Here is a 22,567-nt window from a genome sequence, read left to right on the forward strand (position 1 = left end):
CTGCATTGGCGTCTTCATTGCTGCTGCAGAAACCGTGGTGGATGAAATGCTGGCCCCTTAGCCCAGATCAGAACAGGTACCACACTGTGCTCCTGGGCAATCCATTGGGCCCTAAAACTAGGAAAGAGCTGGGTGTGGTGGTGCCATGCCAATAATCCCAGCCTAGGGAGGCTGAGGCAGGAGGATCATGAGTTTGAGACCAGCCTGAGTTAAGAGTTTCATAGCCAGCCTGGACTATGTAGTAGACCTTGTTTCAAACGTAAATAAATAAATAAAAACAGGAAAGAAATTAAAAAGTACTATGTCTAAGCTGTGTTAATCAGTAGAAATTATTTTTATTACATCTGCACCCTTGAGAATATGTACATCTAATATTCTTCATAACAAAATAGGAAACGTGAAGAACGTTTATTGCATGTCAGAGAGTGATGGTAATTTCAGGCCTTTGTGTAATTATTTGAATTGGAACTGAACTAGTTCCTTTCTTTTCATGGAGCACCAATTTTATTTGAAAGAAGTGACAAACTTGGGTATGTGCCAGGCAGTTTCATTTTTTTTGGTTTTTTGGGGGACAGGGTCTCACCATGTAGCACAGGCTGGCCTTGAACTCACTGTGTAGCCCAGGCTGGCATCAAACTTGGGGCAATCCTCCTGCGTGCCAGGATTACTGGAGTGCACCACCAGGCCAAATGGCAGGTAGTTTTTTTTAAATGATGAGTCATGCCTGTTACTTCAGGATAAACTGACAGAATTTATTGCTAATGATAAAATTCAACTTTCAGATGAAAACTAGGAAATTAGAAAAGTATCCGCCACCATGAGCTTGATAGCATTTATGATGAGGTTGAAGTCTTGGGAAGAATAACTTTGATTTTTTTTTTTTTTTTAACATCGTGTAATGAAGTGTTTCCACATTTGGAAGAACTAAATAACTTGCTGAACTAATCTTCTCTAAGTGTCCAGTGTATGATGTTCTGGAATCCTGCCTAGGTCAGAAGTGCGTTCAGGATACAAGGGCCAGTGGATTCTTTTTTTTTTTTCTTAAATTCTTTTATTGGTACATTTTAGGTATACAACACATTTACATTTCTCATTGGGAACTTGTACCTTTGCATGATGCATCTTGGTTCTTATTTTTTCCCCATTCCTAGCCTTCCCTTCACCCCCTCCACCCTTCCCTATTTACAAAGACTTTATTTCCATTTTTTCCATTTCTCATCATTTTTCCTTTCTCTTCTTTCCTTTCCCCTGCCCCTCCCACTACCCCTACCCCTTTGGACCCTTTCTTCCTATTTTGCATTATCAATTATTCATTCTAATCTCGGTGCATTTTAGGTATACAGTATAATGACATTCATCGTTGGAAATTTGCACCTTTACATAATCTCTCTTGGTTCTTATTTTTCACCCTTGCCCACCCCTCCAACCCCTCCATTCCTCCCTATTTACAAAGATTTTGTTCCTATTTTTCCATTTTCTCATATTAATTCCATTCCCTTCTTTCCTTTCCCCTACCCCTCCCAGTTCCCCTTCCCCTTTGCCCCTTTTCTTCCTATTTCACATTATCTATTATACCTTTTAGTCCTTATTTACACTCTCAGTTTCTCACACCAGAGAAACTATTTGGTATCTGTACATGTATGTCCTATTTATTTCACTTAAGAGTATGGCCTCAATGTGCATCCATTTAGCTATAAATTCTCTAATTTCTCATTTTTTATGGCTGAGTAGTACTCCATTTTATTAAAAAAAACACATTTTCTTTATCCAGTCTCCAGTTGATGGGCATTTGGCCCATCTCCAAGTTTTAGCTATCACAAACTGTGCTGCTATGAACATGGGTGCACATATATCACTGTGGTATGATTCATTTAATTCTTTGGGGAAGATACCCAGCAGGGGAATAGCGGGGTCAAATGGGACTTCCAGTCCTAGTTGTTTGAGGTATCTCCACACTGATTTCCACAGTGGTTGCACCAGTCTATACTCCCACCAGCAGTGGAGCAGGGTTCCTCTTTCCCCACAGCCCCACCAGCATTTGTTACTGGTTGATTTTCATGATAGCAGCCATTCTTTCTGGAGTGAGGTGGAATCTCAGCATTGTTTTCATTTGCATCTCTCGAATGACCAGTGATGTTGAACATTTTTTCATGTATTTATTTGCTATTTCTACTTCTTTGTCTGAGAAATGTCTGTTCATTTCAGATGCCCATTTTTGGATTGGGTCTTTAAATTTGGAAGGTCTGATCTTTTTAAGTTCTTTATAGATTCGAGTTAGTAGACCTTTGAGGAAAAGCAAGTGAAAATTTTTTCCCACATTGTGGGTTGTCTCTTCACACTGCTGGTGGTTTCTCTTGCTTCGCAGAAGCTTTTTAATAAGAGATCCCACTTGTTGATTGTTTGTGGTAGTTCACGGGCAACTGAGGTTTTGTTCATAAAATCTTTTCCTACACCAAAGTCTTCAAGAGTTCTACCTAACCTCTGTTCCAACTGGTTCAGTGTTTCTATTTTAATATTTAGATCTTTAATCCATTTTGATTTTAGTTTAGCTCTTGTTGAGAGATATAGGTCTAGTTTTAATCTTTGGCAAGTTGAAACCCAATTTTTCCAGCACCATTTATTAAAGAGGCTATCTTTCCTCCAGTGAGGGTATTTGGCTCCTTTGTCAAAGATGAGGTGGCTGAGTGTGTCTGGAGTTGTTTCTGCATCTTCTAATCGGTTCCACTGGTCCTCAAGTCTGTTTCTTTGCCACTACCATGCTGTTTTTATCACAGTAGCTTTGTAGTATAGTTTCAGGTTGGGGTTTGTGATACCCCTTGCCATGTCTCTGTTACCTAGAATTGCTTTTGCTATTCTGGGTCTCTTCTTGTTCCAAATGAATTTTTGGATTGTTTTCCCAAGGTCCATGAAGTATGCTGCTGGAATCTCAATTGGAATTGCATTGAATCTGTATAGCAGTTTTGGAAGTATGGCCATTTTCACTATATTAATCCTTCCTACCCAGGAGCAGGGGATGTCTGTCCATTTTCTGATATCATCTTCAATTTCTCTTTTCAGAGTGCCATAGTTTTCAGAGAAGAGGTCTTTGATTTCTTTAGTTAGGTTGATTCCTAGGTATTTCAATTTTTTGGATGCTATTGTGAAAGGAATTATTTGCCTTATTTCTCTCTCAGTGAGTCTGTCATTGGTGTAGAGGAAAGCTATTGATTTTTGTGTGTTGACCTTGTAACCAGCTACTTTACTGAATTTGGGAATTAAGTCTAGAAGACTTTTGGTGGAGTTCTTGGGGTCTTCTATATACAGTATCATGTCATCTGCAAATAATGGCAATTTGACTTCTTCATTTCCAATCTTTATTCCTTTTATTTCTTTCTCTTGTCTAATTGCTGTAGCTAATGTTTCCAAAACTATATTGAACAAGAGTGGTGATAGTGGACATCCTTGTCTTGTTCCTGATTTTAGTGTGAAGGATTTCAGTTTTTGACCATTTAGTATGATATTGGCTGTTGGTTTTTCATAGATGGCTTTTTTCAGTTTGAGGTAGAGACCATCTATTCCAATTTTTTGTAGGGTTTTTATTATAAATGCCTGTTGGATTTTGTCAAATGCTTTTTCTGCATCTATTGAGATAATCATATGGTTTTTGTCCTTGGCTCTATTGATATAGTGTATTACATTAATTGATTTGCATATGTTGAACCATCCCTGCATCCGTGGGATGAATCCCACTTGGTCAGGGTGTATGATCTTCTTGATGATCTTCTGCATTCTCTTTGCCAGTATCTTACTAAGGATTTTTGCATCTATGTTCATTAGTGAGATTGGCCTATAGTTCTCCTTTTCAGTTGGGTCTTTCTCTGCTTTGGGGATCAAGGTGATGCTTGCTTCCAGGAATGAATTTGGGAGTATTGCTTCCTTTTCAATTTCATTGAAGAGTTTAAACAGTAGTGGCAGTAGTTCCTCTCTAAATGTCTTGTAGAATTCAGCAGTGAAGCCATCAGGGCCCTGGCTTTTCTTAGTTGATAAGTTTTTTTATTACATTTTCAATTTTTTGTGGTGGTTGTTGTTAAATTCTTTTATTGGTGCATTTTAGGTATACAACACAATTACATTTCTCATTGGGAATTGTACCTTTACGTTTTCAATTTCATTGGTTGATACTGGGTTGTTTAGAATTTTAGGTCTTCTTTGTTCAACTTTGATAATTCATATGTGTCTAGGAATCTGTCCCTTTCTTTCGTGTTTTCCATCTTATTGGCGTATAGGTTCTGGAAGTAGGTATTGATGATCCTCTGGATTTCTGCTGGGTCTGTTCTAATTTCACCCTTTTCATTCCTAATTGCATGGATTTGGGCCTTTTCTTTCCTTTTTCTGGTAAGGTTGGCTAAGGGTTTGTCAATTTTGTTGATTCTTTCGAAGAACCAACTCTTGGCTTCATTGATTTTTTGTTTCGTTCTCTTAGTCTTCATTGCATTGATTTCTCCTCTGATCTTTATAATTTCCTCCCTTGTATGAGCTTTGAGTTTGTCCTGCTCTTCTTTTTCTAGAAGCTTGAGGTTCAGCATCAGGTTGTTTAATTGGACTCATTCTGTTTTCCTAATAGGCGTATTCACTGCTATGAATTTCCCTGATAAGACTGTTTTCATTGTGTCCCATAGATTCCAATATGTTGTATTGTCATTTAATTAAAGGAACTGTCTGATTTCTTCTTTAATTTCCTCTGTGACCCATTGGTTATTCAGAAGTGTGTTGTTCAATTTCCATGTGTTTATGAAATTTTTTGAGTTTCTTTTGCTATGGATCTCCAATTTCATCACACTGTGGTCTGATAATATACAGGGGATAACTTCAATTCCTTTGCACTTACTTAACCATGTTCTATGTGCAAGTATGTGGTCTATTTTGGAGAATGACCCATGTACAGCTGAAAAGAATGTGTATTCTGATTTTGTAGGGTGGAAGACTCTGTAAACATCTGTTAAGTTCATTTGTTCAAGAGTTCGATTGAGTTCTAGTATTTCAGTACTTATTTTTAGTCTAGTTGATCTATCTATTTGTGACAGTGGGGTGTTGAGGTCCCCCACTACAATTGTATTAGTGCATATATGACTTTTCATGTCCGTTAGTATTTGTTTTATATAGTTGGGTGCACTAGTGTTTGGTACATAGGTATTTATGATTGTCATCTCTTCCTGTTGGACTGTTCCCTTTACAAAGATGTAGTGTCCTTCTTTGTCTCTCTTAATCAGTGTTGGTTTGAAATCTACTTGATCTGCAAAGAGGATAGCTACTGCTTTTTTCTGGGTTCCCATCGCATGGAGTATTGTTGTCCACCCTATAACTTTCAATCTATGAGTTTCATTTTGAATTGTGTTTCTTGTATGCAGCATATTGTTGGATTTTGCTTCTTGACCCATTCTGCCAGTCTATTTCTTTTAATTGGTGAATTGAGACCATTAACATTGATGGTTATAACTGAAATGTATTGACTTATCATTCCCATGACTTTTTCTTTTTGTTAGGTTCTCCCCCTTTACATTTAATTTCTTGTCGTGCCAGATGGGTTCATTCTGCTTTGCTTCCTGGGGTTGTGATCCTCAATGTCTGTTCCTAGGATATTATGTAAAATTTTTTGGAGGGCTGGTTTGGTATTCATGAAGTTCCTAAAGTGCTCTTTGTCATGAAAGTATCTTATTTCTCCATCAATTTTGAAAGATCGTTTTGCAGGGTACATCAATCTGGGTTGGAGGCTGTTTTCTTTTAGGGCTGGGAATATGTCACTCCAAGCCCTTCTTGCCTTGATGGTTTGTGTTGAGAAGTCTGCTGTTATTCTGCTGGGCTTTCCTTTGTATGTGATTTGTTTCTTTTCTCTCACTGCTTGTAGAACTTTGTTTTTCTGTTGATTTTCTGGAATCTTAACAATTATATGCCTATGTGTAGATTTTTTTTTGATCAAGGCTATTTGGAGTCCTATATGCCTCACTTATCTGTATGTCAAGTTCTTTTCCCCTGCTTGGGAAGTTTTCTGCCATTACTTCTGTGAAGAGTTTTTTTATGTCATCTGCACCCTCTCCTGTTTCTTCATTGACTCCAGTCAGTCTTATGTTATTCTTCTTTGCATCGTCTAGCAGCTGCTGGATTGATTTCTCATGTTCCCTTATAATTTTGAAGCAATTTTTGTTTTCCTGGTCATTAATTGCAATCTTATATTCTATATCTGAAATTCTGTCCTCACATTGGCTCATTCTGATGGGTAGACTTTCAGTGGAGTTTTTCATCTCCTGGAAATCTATTTGCATATGTTTTATGGATTCCACTTGTTTCCTATGTTGGGATTCTATCATGTTCCTCAGCTCTTTTCTAGATTTAATAATCATGTCTTGCACTAGGAGCACAATCTCTCCTGTTATCTGAGAAATTATTTCTGATTTCATTTTTTCCAGATCCCCTTTTGTTGCCAGTTCAGTGGGTCCAGGTGGTTGAGTATCAGAGTGCTTCATCTCATTTCCCTTTGGGGTTGCTGTAGGTGATCTGGAAGTCTGGTTTTGAGACTTATTTACATGTCTTCTCATTTCGACTGGGGGAGGGGGATGCTGTTGGTGCCCGCTCGGCTCACCTCCTCTCAGCTGGGAGAGGTGGGGCAGGGGGCCAGTGGATTTTTAACGTAACAGGAAAAGTTACTTCATAGAGTTTCAGATTCCACATTGTAACTAACTCTTAGGAAACCACCACTTGTCAGGTTTGGGGGTGGTAGCGAAGATGCAGTAATTGTGTACAAGTGTATGAAAAGCATGGAATGCTGGGACCCAGGTTTTTCCACATCAGCCAAACTGACAGACTGGCACTGGGGGCAGACTGAATGTGGAAGCAGCTAGGAGAGCCCGGCTGTCTTCCATCAAGCCAGATAATAAAGAGATCACAAAAATGTAGAGCAGTTCCATTCTTCACTCTGGATTTATTATTTTTTTTGAAAGTGTAGTTTTTTTAAAAAATAAAAATGTTGTATGGATTAACAAGCAATAGATTTTTTTTTGTCCTGTTTTTGTCTTTGTTGTTTTGGTACCAGGGATCGAACTCAGGACCTTGTGCTTGCCGGGCAGGTGCTGTGCTGCTGAACTACATCCCCAGCCCAGATTTGTTATTTTTGAAGGCAATAAATATTTTTAAATATTTTTCAGTTTCTAATACAGTAACAGTTGACAGATTTAACCACATCAACAGAAGCTTGGGGTTTTTCTGTTGAGACTATAAAGGCAGTTTGAGAAGCACTGGGCTCTTTGATGGTCTTTACAAGGTGCCAGAGAGGGGCAGAGCACATCTCACCATGTGATGGATACAAAGGACTCTTATCTTTTCAGGAGGAGAGAGGAGAGTCTGCGCGGCCGAGTCTCCACAGGCAGCCCCACCTTCCCAGTGACAGAGGCTTAGGTAAAACCTCCGGGCAACACGCACCTTACTTGTTGCTTCAGACTGCACTGCATGAGTCCAAAGCAGAGTGAAGTGGTGCACACCTATAGTCCTAGCTACTCAGGAGGCCGAGGCAAGAGGCTTTCCTTAAGTAGGAGGACATCTTGGGTTCAAGACCAGCATGCAGTATAGTTAATACCCCTGTCTCAAAACAAGAGAGAAACAAGGACATTCTGGAATACCACAGAACGCTGATGTGTAGAGGTTAGAACCAAAAGAAACAAGTGCCAAATTCTAAAAGTTAAACTATTAATAACATCAAAAAGGTGTTTAAGATAGCTGGGTGTGGTGGCGCTCGCCTGTCATCCCAGCACCCTGGGAGGCTGAGGCATGTTGGAGCCCAACCTGGGCAATTTAGTAAGACGCTGTTTCAGAGTTTACCAAACAGGCTGGGAGTGTAGCTCAGTACAAGACCCTGGGTTCAGCCCCAGGACCCCACCCCAAAAGCTTGTAAGCTGGTGCCCTGAAGTACCTCTGAGAGTGTTTTAAGCCATTGGACCACATGGCTTTATCTGTTCTTGAAGACACTAAGGCCTGAGAATTTTGTTTTCTGTGGGGTTTTTTGGCACCTTCCATTAGGTGATTTAGAATAGCTCAGCTTTTATAGTAGGTCGGAGTCCTTTCCAGGCCTCTGTTCAGCAGGGAGAGTGATCGGAGCCATTTGCTGTGAGTCTCATCCCCCACACCTGCAGAGACTAGTCAGCATGTGTGTGACTGAGTTCTATCTCTCTTCAGAAGAGCTGCCTGGCCCCAAAGGCTCTGTCACTCTGAGTGATCTGCCGGGCTTCTTAGGTGATCTGGCCTCGGAGGAAGACAGTATCGAAAAAGATAAGGAGGAAGGTAACGTGTATGTGGGGTTTTTGTGAGATGAAGCTCGGCCCTGGTTTTGTCCCAGAACTGAGTGCTCGGGTCAGCTCCAGGGCTCGCTTGATTTCCTTCTGTCCATGAACAGCGCTGTGTGGTAGGGCCCGTGCTGGGTGAAGGAATGCCCCGGGTGAAGGAATGCCCCGGGTACTTGGTGCTGCTTAGGCTTGCCCCGTTCAGCATTCACTGGAGCTTCCTTGTTTCCTTTCAGCCGCAATATCTAAAGAGCTTTCTGAGATCACCCCAGCAGAGGCGGAGCCTGTGGTTCCTCGAGGGGGCTTTGACTCTCCCTTCTACGGAGACAGTCTCCCGGGCTCTCAGCGGAAGACACACTCAGCTGCCTCTGGGATGCAGGGCTCCATTGCGAACCCCGAGCCTCTACACTCCTCCCTGGACAAGCTTGGGCCCGACACACCAAAGCAAGCCTTTACTCCCATAGACCTGCCCTGTGGCGGAGCTGACACCAGCCCTGCAGGGGACAGGGCCCCCCAGACTTCCCTGGCAACCAGCATTCTCACTCCCAGCCCTTGCAAAATTCCACCTCAACGGGGAGTGGATTTTGGAAGTGGGCAGCCTCCCCCATATGATCATCTCTTTGAGGTGGCCTTGCCAAAGACTGCCTGTCACTTTGTCAGCAAGAAGACGGAGGAGCTGTTAAAGAAAGCAAAAGGAAGCACCGAGGAAGACTCCGCGCCCTCTACCTCCCCCATGGAAGTACTGGATAGACTGATACAGCAGGGAGCAGACGCACACAGCAAGGAGCTTAGCAAGTAAGCCGGCTGCCGACCTTGTGCAACCTATCCCAGTTTTTACTAAACAGTGCGCCCAGCCTGAGGGTGGGAGCCCGACTCCCTCCTCCCGCTTAGCCTGGAGGTGCTGGCTCCCTTATGTTCCAGCCGACATCCTTCCAGTGTGCGGGCACGCAGCGTGTGGGCTCGGAAGGCCCCCAGAGTGTCAGCTGCGGTGCAGGCCATTTGCGCCACTGTCCTGTGAGGATGGAGATTGAAAATGAGCTCCTGGTATCTCAAAGAACATAGCAGCTCCCCTCTGAGTACAGATTATTCGGTTACATTTTGGTAATGTGGTTCATGGGGTAAAGATTGGATCATGCGCATTTTATGCAAGTTCAAGTGGCCTGAATGGCCCCCCTGCCACACAGGGCTCTTAGAGACACCGTTTTTGCTCCTTTCAGAGGTGTCAGGGGAAGGGGTGGGGGCTCAGCTGTCCGTAGTGTGGACCTTGTGCTGTTTCCATACAGGTTCTCGGAAAAAATGTTGGTTTTTTTCTGTCTTCTATATAATATCCCATGGTGGAATCTGACAGGAATTATAATATTTAAACTTCTTTTTTTGTTGTTTTTGAGACAGAGTCTTGCTGTGTAGTTTAGGCTGGTCTATGTAGCCCTGGCTGGCCTAAAACTTACATCGATCCTCCTGCCTCTGCCTTCTGAATGCTGGGATTACAGACATGAGTCACCATGCCTTGAAAAGCTTCTTCTTTTTAAATTAGATTTGGTGTAATGGGCTATATAATAAGTGAACTGCTTTTTCTTAAATGTGGGTGAAAGTAGCTTCTCAAAGGAGAGCTATTCCCTGTGTATTCCGCAGGGAGGGGTGGAAGCACCTCCTCCTCATCCTTGGAGAACTGACCTCAAGGAGCAAGCCACACTGAGGTGGGGGAGCACGTGGTGGGGCTCCTCCTTGGGGATTTGGCCGTGCGTGGTGCCCATTCTGTCTGCTAAGGCCACACCTCCAACTCTGTGTGCTCTTGGAGTTTGACGTTTTCTTAGGCCCTTGAGGATTCTGAGGACAAGTAAATGATCCAACCTTGCTGCAGTTAAGTGTCCAAATGAGTTTTTTTCTAGATCACATCAATACCTTCATTCCCCAAAACTTTATTCCTAGGTTGTCCTTACCCAGCAAGTCTGTCGACTGGACCCACTTTGGAGGTAAAGTTGTTACTTTAGCACCATATCCAGCCCCACTGGTTCCTGCTTGCATGTCACCTTTTCTGTCCTTGAAGGAGGTGCCCTATGGGAAACATCTCCCCTCGGTCCTCCTCCAGCCAGCTTATCTGCCTGGCCAGGGAATCTCAAGTGTTCGAAGTCAGCATTTCCACTTTGTGAAACATGGCAGTAGCATGTGCTTGGAAGCTGAAGTGCAGCCTTCGTGCCAGGCCCCCCTAGAAAAGTGGTGTGAGTGTCCCGAGAACCTCCCTGGGGAGAACACAGCAGTTTAGGTGCATCCTGCAGAGAGCCAGGGAGTCTGAAATGTGTGTGTGTGCACCTGTATGTGTGTGTGTTTGTGTGTGTGTGTGTGTGTGTGTGTGTGTGTGTGTGTGAGAGAGAGAGAGAGAGAGAGAGAGAGAGAGAGAGATCAGGTTTGTGGGGAAGGAGAGCAGCCCTTGAAGCGCCCTCCCACTGGCACAACCTCGGCATCCCTATAAGTGGAGGTAGCTGGGAAATGCCCCCTCCCTCCTAACGGTGGTCACTTGAAAAGTAGTTTATATTTGGAAGAATTGTTTCTTAGACTCATACAGGAGGGGCTTGATGGAGCTATAGGTAAGACATTTCTTCCGCTCTCCCTCTGCTTTAAAACCAGGCTCTCCTCCCTCAGATGAGATCCGCACCCTCCGAGACCAGTTGCTTTTACTGCACAACCAGTTACTCTATGAGCGCTTTAAGAGGCAGCAGCACGCTCTCCGGAACAGACGGCTCCTCCGAAAGGTGATCAGGGCAGCAGCCCTGGAGGAGCACAATGCTGCTATGGTGAGGACCTGGGACGCTGGCCTTCCTGTTTGTTTTGCCTTGTGTCAGGATGGCAGCCTAAAGAACAGCCACCAAGGGAGGCCAGAGCTCTCGGTTCCAGCCCTGGTCTTGGGGTGGCTGGGGCGGGGCCACTCAGTCTCTGAGATTAGCTGCAGATGGCGAGACCACAGAATTCCCTTCTAGCTCTCAACCCAGGGGACAAAGGACTGTCTGTGTTTGTTTGCTTGCTATGACGATGAAAGGGTTGAAAGGGAATTTTATCTTTCCAGGTGTGCAACCAGTTCTCCTAATGCTATTTCATGGCATAGAATTGAAAAGTGTACAGTGCTGCGGATATAAAGCCAGTGAGATTTGGAGTTGAAGTATTGGCTCTACTAGTTTATTATCTTAGGGGGAAAATTTGCCCTCTTGAAACCTTGTTACCAGTTCTGTAAAGTGAGTAATTGTAATAGCAGCACTGAGAAATCATAATAGTGGCACCTCGTTTTTAAGTTCTGATGATTCAAAGAAATGATATCAGTAAGTGCTTCCCTGAGCCTCACAGGATGTAAGTGTCCAGTGAATGTTTGGTGTTTCAGGGAACTAATCAGGACCATGTAGTAGAGGTCTTACTCTGCTGTTGGTGGTTAGGACTTTTAAAAGTATGGGAAACAACTTGGTCCCTGAGAAAAGCTAATGTGAAATTGGGCAGACCTTGACTGAAACCCCAGTAAGACAGTCAAGAGCCGTCAGGCTCTGTGTCTGTAGTTGCAGTTCCAGGTAGTGTGGAGAAGGTTTATGGCTCGTTGCCCATGTCAGATGGTAGCTAAAATGATGGTATCTCTGGTCTCTGCTAGAAAGATCAGCTGAAGTTACAAGAAAAAGACATCCAAATGTGGAAGGTGAGTCTGCAGAAAGAACAAGCCAGGTACAGTCAGCTGCAGGAGCAGCGTGACACTGTGGTGACCCAGCTCCACAGCCAGATCAGACAGCTGCAGCATGACCGAGAAGAATTCTACAACCAGAGCCAGGAACTCCAGGTACAGACCGCAGCCCGGGCACAGTAGGTAGAGGGGCCTGAGAGCCGCTGGGAGGGTGGCAGGAGTGCCTCTTACATGTTGTCCCTTGGTCAGCTCCCCTACGAAGAATACTTCACTCTCTGAGATCACGGTAGATAGATTCAGGTCACTACATCTTACGGAGGCAGAAGTTCCCCAGCTTTCTTAGTTCATACCTCCCTTAGTATCATGTTCACCGTGGAGCCCGAAGAAGCATGTGATAGTTCCACCATGGAGGAGTCTACTCAGCTCAGCAAATGTTAGTGTCCTGACAGCTTAATAGCTGTTTGAAAATAATACACATACACTTATATTTTTAAAAAAAATTTAAATAACTGCAGTTACTAAGGCCGTGTGCATCTGGGACACAGATCCCAGCCTTGGAGTCAGAGTGGACAGCAGCACCCTCACTTCATGTTTCACACTGGTTTCTCATGGTCCTTTCGTACCGTAGCAGCCACCCAAAGCCCAGCTTGCAGAAATACGGCTTCGTCCAGGCACACAGCGTGACCCAGCATTGAGCCAGCAGCTGCCTGTGGCTAATTAGTAGTTCACATCATGTCCCACAGATGTCACTGTGCATCCCTCAGAGACATAAACCATCTCCGCAACACCCCGTGCATTTGCTTGCAGTCCCAGGGCTCTTCAGCGTGCAGATTGGGAACTAAGGTCTTTTTTTCTTTGTTTTGTTTTGTTTTTATTAAATAGTAAGGGATTTAGAAATCAACCACAACTTACTTTTTAAGACAAAGAAGTCAAATGCTGATGGCCCAGAATAGGAGAGCAGTTGAGGAGCTGGGCACTCCTGGCTCTGCAAGGGCTGGCGGCCAGGCGGGCTGCCGGTGCTGCCATAGCTTCATGAGCACCTGTGTTTGGGTAGACAAAGCTGGAGGACTGCAGGAGCATGATTGCGGAGCTGCGGGTGGAGCTGAAGAAGGCCAACAGCAAGGTGTGCCACACCGAGCTTCTGCTCAGTCAGGTCTCTCAGAAGGTAAGCGGGGAGGGGACGCTGCCTCCCCTCTCCCTTCAGGTGGGACAGCTGTGTCCCCTGACTGCCCATGCTGGGCCCAGCAGAGAGTGACCCCCTCTTGCCGTCAGATGGCGTTGGCCAACGTCAGGGGATGTTTTTGGTGCTTGGCAGCTCATAGGTAGGGGCCAGGGTGCTGCCAGATGTGCTGCAGTGTGCAGACAGCACCCCCGAAAAGGCACCTGCTAAGCTAGGCACGTGCACCCTGTGGGGCCCTTTCTCAGTACTCGTGCACATAAGCGTGAAAGTGTGCTAGGGTTCCGACTGTGATCACAGCACGTGAATGTCCCTGGGCTTTCGTCCGCGGACCCGATGGCCTTGCCGTCGTGGCAGTGTACCTGTCCATCTGCTGCAAGTGTCCTGTGGCGATCAGTTTGACACAGTTCCTTCCCCTTGGCATAGCACCGTTTTGAAGTGCATTTCTGCCCACTAGCCATAATCCTGGGGAACTGGAAACCACGGGAATTTCTTCTTCTGCCCCACTGTTGGACTCTTGTGGCCTTAGCTGGTTTCCTGTTTAACGTCTATTTCCAGTTTTGTGGAGCTGGACTTTTCACAGTGTGTGTGTTTTGGTCAGCTCTCCAACAGTGAGTCGGTGCAGCAGCAGATGGAGTTCTTGAACAGGCAGCTGTTGGTGCTCGGGGAGGTCAACGAGCTGTATTTGGAACAGCTGCAGAACAAGCACTCGGACACTACCAAGGTATGTGGCGCTTGGGAGGACAGGCTTGCAGGCCCAGGCAGTGTGTCCACCCCTCTTCTCCCTGTCCCTACACAGGCACTATCCAGCGGTTGTGTGCGTGTGCTTGTGTGTCCCCTTGCTGGGTGGCTCTGAAATGGAGCCTGCTGTACATAAGGAACCTGGTAGGGTAGTTGCAGGGACAGGTGTGAAGGTGCTTCCCCTCTCGTCCTGCAGAGAGAGACGTGCCGCTCGGGACTGTGGGTATGTCCTGGTACACACCACATGCATATCGTGTTCTCTTCCTTTTCGTGCTGAATCTAATTTCTGCTGATGGTCGTTCAGTCCTGGCAGCAAGGCCAGTGACAGGATGATCTTATGTTAATTAGTGCCTCACCAGCGGTATCAGGACAGAAGTTCCGTGTCAGTATAAATAGCCTCGGGTAATGCTGCTGAGCCAGTTGGGAATAGAATTTTAGTAGGAAATGCTCAGATGCTTTCTGTCACAGCTTCTCCATCACACAGGGGCCTCTCTTCAGGATTTCTTGGGCTTATGCTTTGTAAAGTGTCTTTTTTGGACAAATGTAGACACCAAAAAAAATCAGTCTTGGACTCAGCTCTCAGACTTCTCCTAGAAGGATGTTACATGTGGAACTTTCTCTAGATGGTTTTGGGAGAAGGAAGGTGGGAAGACCCTCTGAAAGAGCTTGCTGGGGGCATTGCTGATGCCTCCCTGGAGAGGCGTAGAGGGGAAGGCTCTGTGGTGCGGGCTGCTGCTGGGCATCCGAGGATGCTCTGGCACCTGTTTCACGTAAAACAAGAATGATGATGCTGACTCATATTAGGATGCCTTCGCTTGGAAACCAGATGGAGGAAACAAGCCAAAATGGCTTCACAACAAGGCCTTTTATTGTTTCACTTGACAAGAAGTCCCGAGGCAGACGAGCTCCAGGTTGCTCAGGTTGGCGGTTGGGACAGCATCAGGGAGCCAGACTCTGACGCTGCTTCACTGTCCTGCCTGTGCTGTCTGCTCTGTCTTCTGCCCAGTTGTTGCCATGGCTGCCAGGTAGTCCCTGAGACCACCTGTCCCGGCTGGATACCTGTGTCTTGAGGAAGAGGAGAGCATCTCTTCTGACCCTCGCTCTGCTGGGAGACCTCTCCCAGAAGACTCTGCATACTTCGAGCGGCCCTTGTTGGCCAGATTGAGTCGTGTGCACAGCTGTACCATCTGCACCCCCAGCCAGCTGGGATTTCCTCCTGGGCCTGGAGCTGGGGTGGGGTCGTTCAGGCCGGCAGGGAGGAGGGCCAGGTGTCTGAGAATCAGGTGGGAATGGCCGACTGGCTGGCAAAGGTTACTGTGACCCCATGAACCTTCTGGACGCAATTCCCTGGGTGATTAGCCATAAATAAATACAGTTGTCCTCGGTATCCCTGGAGGTCAGCTCCAGAGCGTCCCTTATGTAGAATGGCATAGCTTTTGCTTATTATGACCCACACTACCATCCCATGCACTTTGATCATACCTGGGTTACTTAGTACCTAGTGAATGTGCTATGTAAATAGTTGTTACACTGTCTCATGTAGGGGAGGGACAGGAAGTCTGCATGTTCAGTACAGACAGTTTCTTTCTGAACATTTTCCATGTGTGGTTGGCTGAGTCCGTGGATGTGGAGGGCTGGTTGCTATTGCTTGTGACCACACCCTCACCTGTGCTGATGTCTGCAGCCATTTAGCACAGCTGGAGTGGCCGCATGGTCTCACAGCTGGCTGGCCCTTCCATCTCTCGCAGTCTGTGCCCTGGAAACTTGTGTCTGCTGCTCCGTTTCAAGGCCAGGGCCCTTCATGAAAGTTCACCTCCTTGCACTTTGTGGTTTACTGCCTGTTTAGAAAGCGAGCGTGTGGCTATGAGTTTTATGTTATATACACTTTACCGTAGTACACACACGCATACCATATGCTGCTAGAGAATTACCCTTTCCACCTTTATTCTGCACAGTAGTGTACGCTTGCCCTGGGTTTGCAGCTACAGGGAGCCCATCCACCTGGCCATGATGGACAGATCACGTCAGGGGATCCAGCCTGCACGTGCTGCCTCTCTTGAGCAGACCTGCTCCATTCTTGTGGCCTTCTCTAGCTCTTCCTCAGCTGCTGTTAGGAGAGGGGAAATCATAAAATAGAAAGCAAATAACCCACACTGTCATATCTGTGAACATTGGCACATGTCACTAGGTATGTGCCTCTGTGTGTGTTTGCTCGGCTCACTGTTCTATAGTCTGCTTTTGTATCTTTTACTGATGCCATATCCTTTCTAACAGCTTACAGATACAAAATGTACTTTATGTAACTGCTTCCCCGTTGTGGTGTTTGCTGTTCTTTGCTCTTACAAATACACCGTGGTTATTATTTTTGTACAAAATATCTGTTTACAGTCAGATTATTTCGAGTTGGACTTCAGGGAAGGGTTTCTGGGTTAGCACCTAACCAGCTTACTTTCCAGGAGTTGTTCTTGCTTATATTTCCACCGCTGGGGAACTGCTGAAGCACCTCTCAAAGCTTATGACAGCTTTCATTTTCTCTAAGTACTAACTGCAGTCTCTTAGGAAGTGGAAATGATGAAAGCCGCGTACCGGAAAGAACTAGAAAAAAACAGAAGCCACGTTCTCCAGCAGAATCAGAGGCTGGATACTTCTCAGAAACGCATTTCGGAACTGGAGTCTCATCTGGCCAAGAAAGACCACCTCCTCCTGGAGCAGAAGAAGTACCTGGAGGATGTCAAGGCCCAGGCTAGGTAATCTCTGTAAGGAAGGTTTGGGGCAGTGGCACCCTGCTAAGGGCAGCCTCCCATCTTCTGGGGGCGGGGGGGTCTGTATCTTTCAGAGGACAGCTGCAGGCTGCGGAGAGCAGGTATGAGGCTCAGAAAAGGATCACACAGGTGTTCGAGTTGGAGATCTTAGACTTGTATGGCAGGTTGGAGAAAGACGGCCTCCTGCAAAAACTCGAAGAGGAAAAACCAGAGGCAGCAGAAGCTGCAGAAGAAAGGTAGGAGCCAAGAGTTACACCTGGCCTTTCAACAAAGCTGCCACTAGCAGAGCCAGGACTGTGTTGCATGACATTGGAAGTGGCAGTTACAGCCTTTCAGGGCTTCAGTGCTCTTTCAGAGAACCACCCCACCTCACCTTTCCTCACAATGCCCAGTGGTCTTCCCACCTCTGCTTCCAGCTTGCATCACATGGTCCTCCATTCACATGACAGATTCCCGTCGAGGATCCCTCATTGTAACTTAGGTTTCTCTATGCCATCTCTTGCTTGGCTTCGCTGTTACACAGCAGAGCAGGCCAGCAGAGTTTGGTTCATTGGGAGCGGGTACCGTGCAATTCCACATCTCCCAAACATGGGCGTCAGAGTCACCAACTCCTTTTTCCTCCCTGGATTTCTTGCAGGCTTGACTGTTGTTATGATGGCTGCTCAGATCCCATGAAAGGGCACAAGGAAGAGGCATCTGGGCACAATGGTGAGACCAAGACCCCTGGGCCTGGCAGCATGCGGGGGAGCAGTGGAGGCCGAGGAGCTGGAGGCGGTGGCAGCAGCAGCAGCAGCAGTGAGCTTTCCACCCCAGAGAAACCCCCAAGCCAGAGGGCGGGCCCATTCAGCAGTCGGAGGGAAGCCACTGTGGGTGAGCCCACCACCAGCATCCCAACTGTCGGTTCACTGCCCAGTTCAAAAAGCTTTCTGGGCATGAAGGCCCGAGAGTTGTTTCGAAACAAGAGTGAGAGCCAGTGTGATGAGGACGGCATGAGCATCTGCAGCCTCCCCGAGAGCCTAAAGACAGACCTGGGCAAAGACTCGGGTGTGGAAGCCAAGACTTCCCTGAACCTAGACGGCCCGCATCCTTCTCCCCCCAGCCTGGACAGTGTCGGACAGCTTCGTATCATGGACTACAATGAGGCTCGTCACGAACACAGCTAAGGGGAGCTCAGTCAGTGTTATCCTGCATCTTGGTGGCATAGAACAGGAGGTGTGAGTGCATGTTCAAGGCGTTCCTGTCTCCAGGGTCTGAGTGGTTGCTCAAGTGTGGAAGTGGGACAGAGGTCCCTTTGACATCTGACAGAGTGCAGGCGGTTTTCAGATCTGGCATTGAAAAGCCTCTTCACCTTCCCCTCGCCCTGCCCCTAACCCTTTCATTTACCTATCAGTGTGTACTAATCGAGGGCCAGTTGGTGCTCCTCAGTAGCTTTGTTTTCTTCCTTCTCCCCCGCAAATGGTTGTGTCCTTTGGACCTGTGCAATAGGAGGCCAGATTCCACCTCTGAGTCTGACAGCACTCTGCTTTCCTGATGCTCAGATCACTGGGTGGCTCTCGGTTAGACCAGGCAGTTGGCAGCCTTGCAGGTAAGTCCAGTGTGTCCCTCCTGTGAGGCTGTGGCCTGCAGAGCTGAGTGTCTTCGTGTGGAAGCATCTGTGGGAGACTGTCCCGAGTTTTGGTTCTGCAGTGCAGCATCTGCAGCAGCAGATCTAGCAGGACGAGGGTTCCTTCGTCCTTCCTTTCCTTTGGTGGTTCTGACACATCGAGGAAGTTGCGTGTGAACAAGCACCGGTTGTTTCACAAGGGTAGCTGCCGCTGTGGAGGCCGCACGCCCCCGCCCTTTGGGAAAGCTCTTGTCCCTCCTTCCCCCACTACCTCTTATTTATTTGGTGTTTGCTTGAACGCTGGTACCATGCTGAGCCCAGGCTGGCGTGAGGGCAGCGACCCTGTGCCCTGGGTTGTGGGGAGGTCACTTGGAGAGGCCCCAGGAGCTCTTGGGCATGTGGCGCCATGCCTCTGGGCTGCTGTCTTGTAGCTGAGCCTTTGGTTTAGCCCTTCGGTCGGGCTGCCTTCCTCCCTTGAGTTCCCTGTGCCTCTTTTGTGTCACCTGCTTCAGGCACTGCAGCAGAGAGGCCGTGAAAGTCCAGAGTTGCCTCAGAGCTTACGTGAATGTCTTTCAGGCTGAGGGTTGCCTCACTACTGTCAGTTCCGGGCCACCAAAAAGGTAGCTTTTTCACACCATTTCTGACTTTCAGAGCTGGCTCTCTCAGGAGCTTGATGTTGTCATCCTCCCCCATGTTAGGAATGACAGAGCAACCGAAAGCGGATTCTGGGGGAGTATTGGAAAGGCCAACTGCCTGTCCCCACTGGGCTGCCCCACGTGCTCACGAGAAGGGACACCAGTCAGACACTGATGGCAGTAGGGGACCCAAACCCAGCAGATGCTCCTAAATAAACACTAGCACCCTAAGAGCAGTTGCCTGGTACTCCAGCCCGGCCCGGGAGCAACTTGGCAAAAAAGAGCCCTGTTTGTGTTCTTTCAGAGAAAAGAAGGGTTCAACCTTGAGAAATAGAAACCAATGGTACGAAATCTTGGCTTCCAGCGTGTGCAGGGGGAAAGTCTTTATTTAAAGGTGCGGCAATGAGCATCCTAGCATCCCTCGTGCTCTCTTGGGCAGCACATATACTAGGTATCCTAGCGTCCCTGACTGAAAGAAACCAGGCCTTTAGAGACTCCGTGTCACCATGGTGATAGTGATGAAGACCTGCTGGGGACAGGACTTGTGTGACTGACACCCAGTCTGTGGGAGGGGAAGGCATGGCCCTGCTGCTTCAGCCCACAGAGCCCAGCGCTGGTGCTGTCGAAGTACCAGTAAGGCCACACTTTTAATGCGGCTTTGTCCAAAGGAAAGCTTACAATCCAATACATCCTAGCTTTCTGGTTCCGTATTAGAAAAGGACAACGTGAACAAATTCAGAACAGCAAGGAAATGTTACAGATTAACCATTGAAATCGGTTTTAAGTGCTTTCTTCCTTCCCAAGCCTACGAGATCTGTGCCACAGAACAAAGATAAAAGGAATTTACCTTGAAGCCTTTTCCTTAATTAGTAAAGGAGAATGTAAGAAAAACAAATTGATTTTTAAAAGGACAGATTGTGAACTACAGGGAAGGAAGTAGGCGGTGTAGTACAGTGAGGCTCTGCGGCCACTCCAGGGCTCTGTCTCCCCAGCTTTACAAGCCTGGGTGGACCTGGCCTGGTCCAGCTCACGCTCCTTTGTGCTCTAGGAGGCCATGGGTTTATTCAGCTGAGCTTGGGAGGTTGATACCTGGGGCCATGGTGAAGTTACTCTATCAAAAGCACAGGTTTTTATGGTGCACAGGACTCCATTGTCGACGGTAGAGTTTGCCCTCGCTTGGAAAGTGATAGACCTGTCCATAGTCCATGTGTTGCCAGATACTGCATCACTTGCTGGCGCTGCAGGCAGTCGTTTTAAGGGCAGAAAGGCGATAGGTAGGAGAGGAACTCCTGAAAGGCAAATGAGGCCTGGACAAGGGTATCAGGACAGTTAGTGGCGTGCAGAGCCTGTCTTGGCACTGATTAACTAGCCTGGTGTCTAGTTTTGGGGTTGGGTGGCCTCCATCCTATATCACTGTGTTCCCGCGCTGTGAAAGCGAAGATGCATAACTTTAACTCCTGGCATCAGCCAGGGTAGCAGGGCCCCAGGGAGCCTAGGTCTGTGTCTCATTCAGCATGAATCTGTTTAAAAAGAAGCACTGCAACATTATTTGGGGCATGGAGGAAGAAGGAAAAGGAGTAGGAAGGTACAGAGGAAATGAGCTCCTGGAGCTGCTGATACAGGAAATAAGCATGTGTCTCTGACAGAGCCTTTCGTGGGGTTTTAAGAAGCTGCTGCTAAGGCTGCACCATAAAATCTATAAAAATTGTTACTGTAGAATTAGGAGAAATATATGGTCATGATTATGAGAAACAAACTCAGAAGTAGGGGGTGTTAGGGTCATTTCTTGGCTCCGGAGGTTTTGAGAAGTCCTTGTCGATGAGTGCACAGACCAGTGTCACTGAAGCAGGCCTAGTGACTTCCTGGGTTTGTCAGCAGCTTCCGGGAGAGAAGGCTGCCTGGCCGCCAGGAATATGCTGCAGAAGGTGCTTATTGTATGTGATGTGGTTGGGGCCAGCGGTCCAAACCATTCTTAGAAGGTACTTTGTCAGCCCAGGAAATGCTCCTGGAAGCCACTGACAATTAGAAAAATTAGCTTCCTCCTAACCTCCCTACCATAGTCAGAGGCCAGAACTTCCCTGGGCAAAAGCAAGATAAAAAGCCACAAAGCCGAGACTGAACATTGGCAGCAGCTTGTACTTTCCAGTGCTCTTGTTGAGAAAGATGAAACAGCAGCAGATCAGAGGAGGCATGCAGTGGCTGTGGGGGAAAGGGTCCGTGGGCTGGAGCACAGAGCTCCACCTCGCGTTGAGAGTAGAAAGCTGGGCACAGGTTTCTGTGCTGACAGTAAAGCGAGTGCGCGGTGACTGGCCGATGGAAATGGCCACCAAACACCAGAACCTACCACGGGAGCCAGAGAGAACTGGAGGGCAAACAGAAGTGCCAGGGAGGATGCTTGGCGTGTCTTGCTGAGCACGAAGCAGTGGGGGCAGCGTGGACGTGCTGGGGCGGTGGGCACAGCACAAGCCCCGCCCACCAGAGAGGCCGGCTCCCGGGCGTGCAAAGACCCGGCTCACCCCTGTGTGTGCCTTGTCTCCACGGGCTAGATTGACCTCCAGGAGGGCTGGAAAATGAACCCAGCCTGAGAATGTCCGGTCTGTTCATATCCGGAGTCCTGTGACACACAGCCCTGCCCCAGACTGCTGCGAAGTCACGATGGCTCTCAGTGAGCTTTGCTCAGGTCAGGGCCTGGCCCTTAGGCTGCTCCTAGAGTCCTTGTTCCCATGGCTTGACTCCCCATCTGCACCTCCCCAGTGAGCCTGGGGCAGCAGGTGTTCCCATCTTTGCCACACGGTCCTGCAGTATGTAAATGTTCGCCAGAGAGAAGAGTGGCTGCAGCTACACAGGAATCCCGTTTCCTGCACGCCCAACCCCATTCCCCGCACCCCCACCACTTCCAGCCCTGAGAGGAGTTAATGAAAGCTGAGGAGCTTTGTGCCCCTTCCTGGTGCTGCCACATTTTCCTCCGTCTGGGAAAGCGGGCTGGCGTAGCCATTAGAGTAGATCTCTGCGAGGAGAACCCAGGACCCCACATAAGCCTTGCAGTGTTTGGACGGGAGGGTGCGGTGCTGTGGCACTGCTCTGGCTCGCCAGAGAGGCAGCCAGGCCTTTTGCGCTGGGAATAGTCAGTGATCTCTCCTCAGAAGACGTCTGTGGACCACAGATCCATTACAGAGGAACAGGTTTTGCTAAGCTAAAATCTAGTTTCGTAACTCAATCATGGATGAACCATATGTGGGTAACTTGCAGTTTAAAGGGATCCCATCAGTGAACAGAATTCGATTTTTTAAACAGACTGCTTTTAGTTAAATGGAAGAAAGTCACTTCTTGTCAAAAGGTTTAAACTTTCCTGCCTTGATCTTAAAAGCATGTCAAACAGTCCACGTTGGATGCCATAGCTATGAATTGCAAGAGAACATGGTACAATCTCAGTGAACGGGAGTTGGAATCAAAAGGGTTTGCTGTCCTTAGGATGTTCTAAAATGTCAAGGCAGTTGCTTGTGTTTAACTGTGAACAAATAAAAATTTATTGTTTTGCACTACTCTGCTGTGTTGCTACGAGTAACGTATGCTGGCCTCAAGGGTGCATGTGGAGGGTGTGGTAGATGAAGTGGGGGATTGGTCCCAAGGCACACCCAGCTTGGGTCTGGAGGGCTCACCGCGGGTGGCTGAGGAGCACGTGGACAAG

General features: G+C 47.3%; 1 protein-coding gene across 4 annotated transcripts in view; it reads left to right on the plus strand.

Moving 5' to 3' along the window:
- The window catches only part of Tsc1 (TSC complex subunit 1), a 57,548-nt gene extending 35,127 nt beyond the window's left edge, over positions 1 to 22,421 (plus strand). For 3 of the 4 annotated variants that reach the window (XM_004849048.4, XM_004849046.4, XM_004849049.4), the window contains exons 13-23: positions 7,359 to 7,428; positions 8,203 to 8,307; positions 8,543 to 9,101; positions 10,236 to 10,279; positions 10,932 to 11,098; positions 11,935 to 12,117; positions 13,016 to 13,126; positions 13,740 to 13,862; positions 16,439 to 16,626; positions 16,716 to 16,877; positions 17,279 to 22,421. In XM_004849048.4, the coding sequence (XP_004849105.2) occupies positions 7,359 to 7,428; positions 8,203 to 8,307; positions 8,543 to 9,101; positions 10,236 to 10,279; positions 10,932 to 11,098; positions 11,935 to 12,117; positions 13,016 to 13,126; positions 13,740 to 13,862; positions 16,439 to 16,626; positions 16,716 to 16,877; positions 17,279 to 17,804 (2,238 nt within the window). In that variant the 3' untranslated portion in view covers positions 17,805 to 22,421. The remainder of the gene's footprint in view (positions 1 to 7,358; positions 7,429 to 8,202; positions 8,308 to 8,542; positions 9,102 to 10,235; positions 10,280 to 10,931; positions 11,099 to 11,934; positions 12,118 to 13,015; positions 13,127 to 13,739; positions 13,863 to 16,438; positions 16,627 to 16,715; positions 16,878 to 17,278) is intronic. The other variant, XM_004849050.4, reaches the window with a different exon arrangement.
- The last annotated feature ends 146 nt before the right edge of the window (positions 22,422 to 22,567 follow it).

This window comes from Heterocephalus glaber, unplaced genomic scaffold, assembly GCF_053883595.1.
Source record: "Heterocephalus glaber isolate CG9 unplaced genomic scaffold, H.glaber_assembly_v1.0 deba00001479, whole genome shotgun sequence".
Classification (NCBI taxonomy): Eukaryota; Metazoa; Chordata; class Mammalia; order Rodentia; family Bathyergidae; genus Heterocephalus; species Heterocephalus glaber.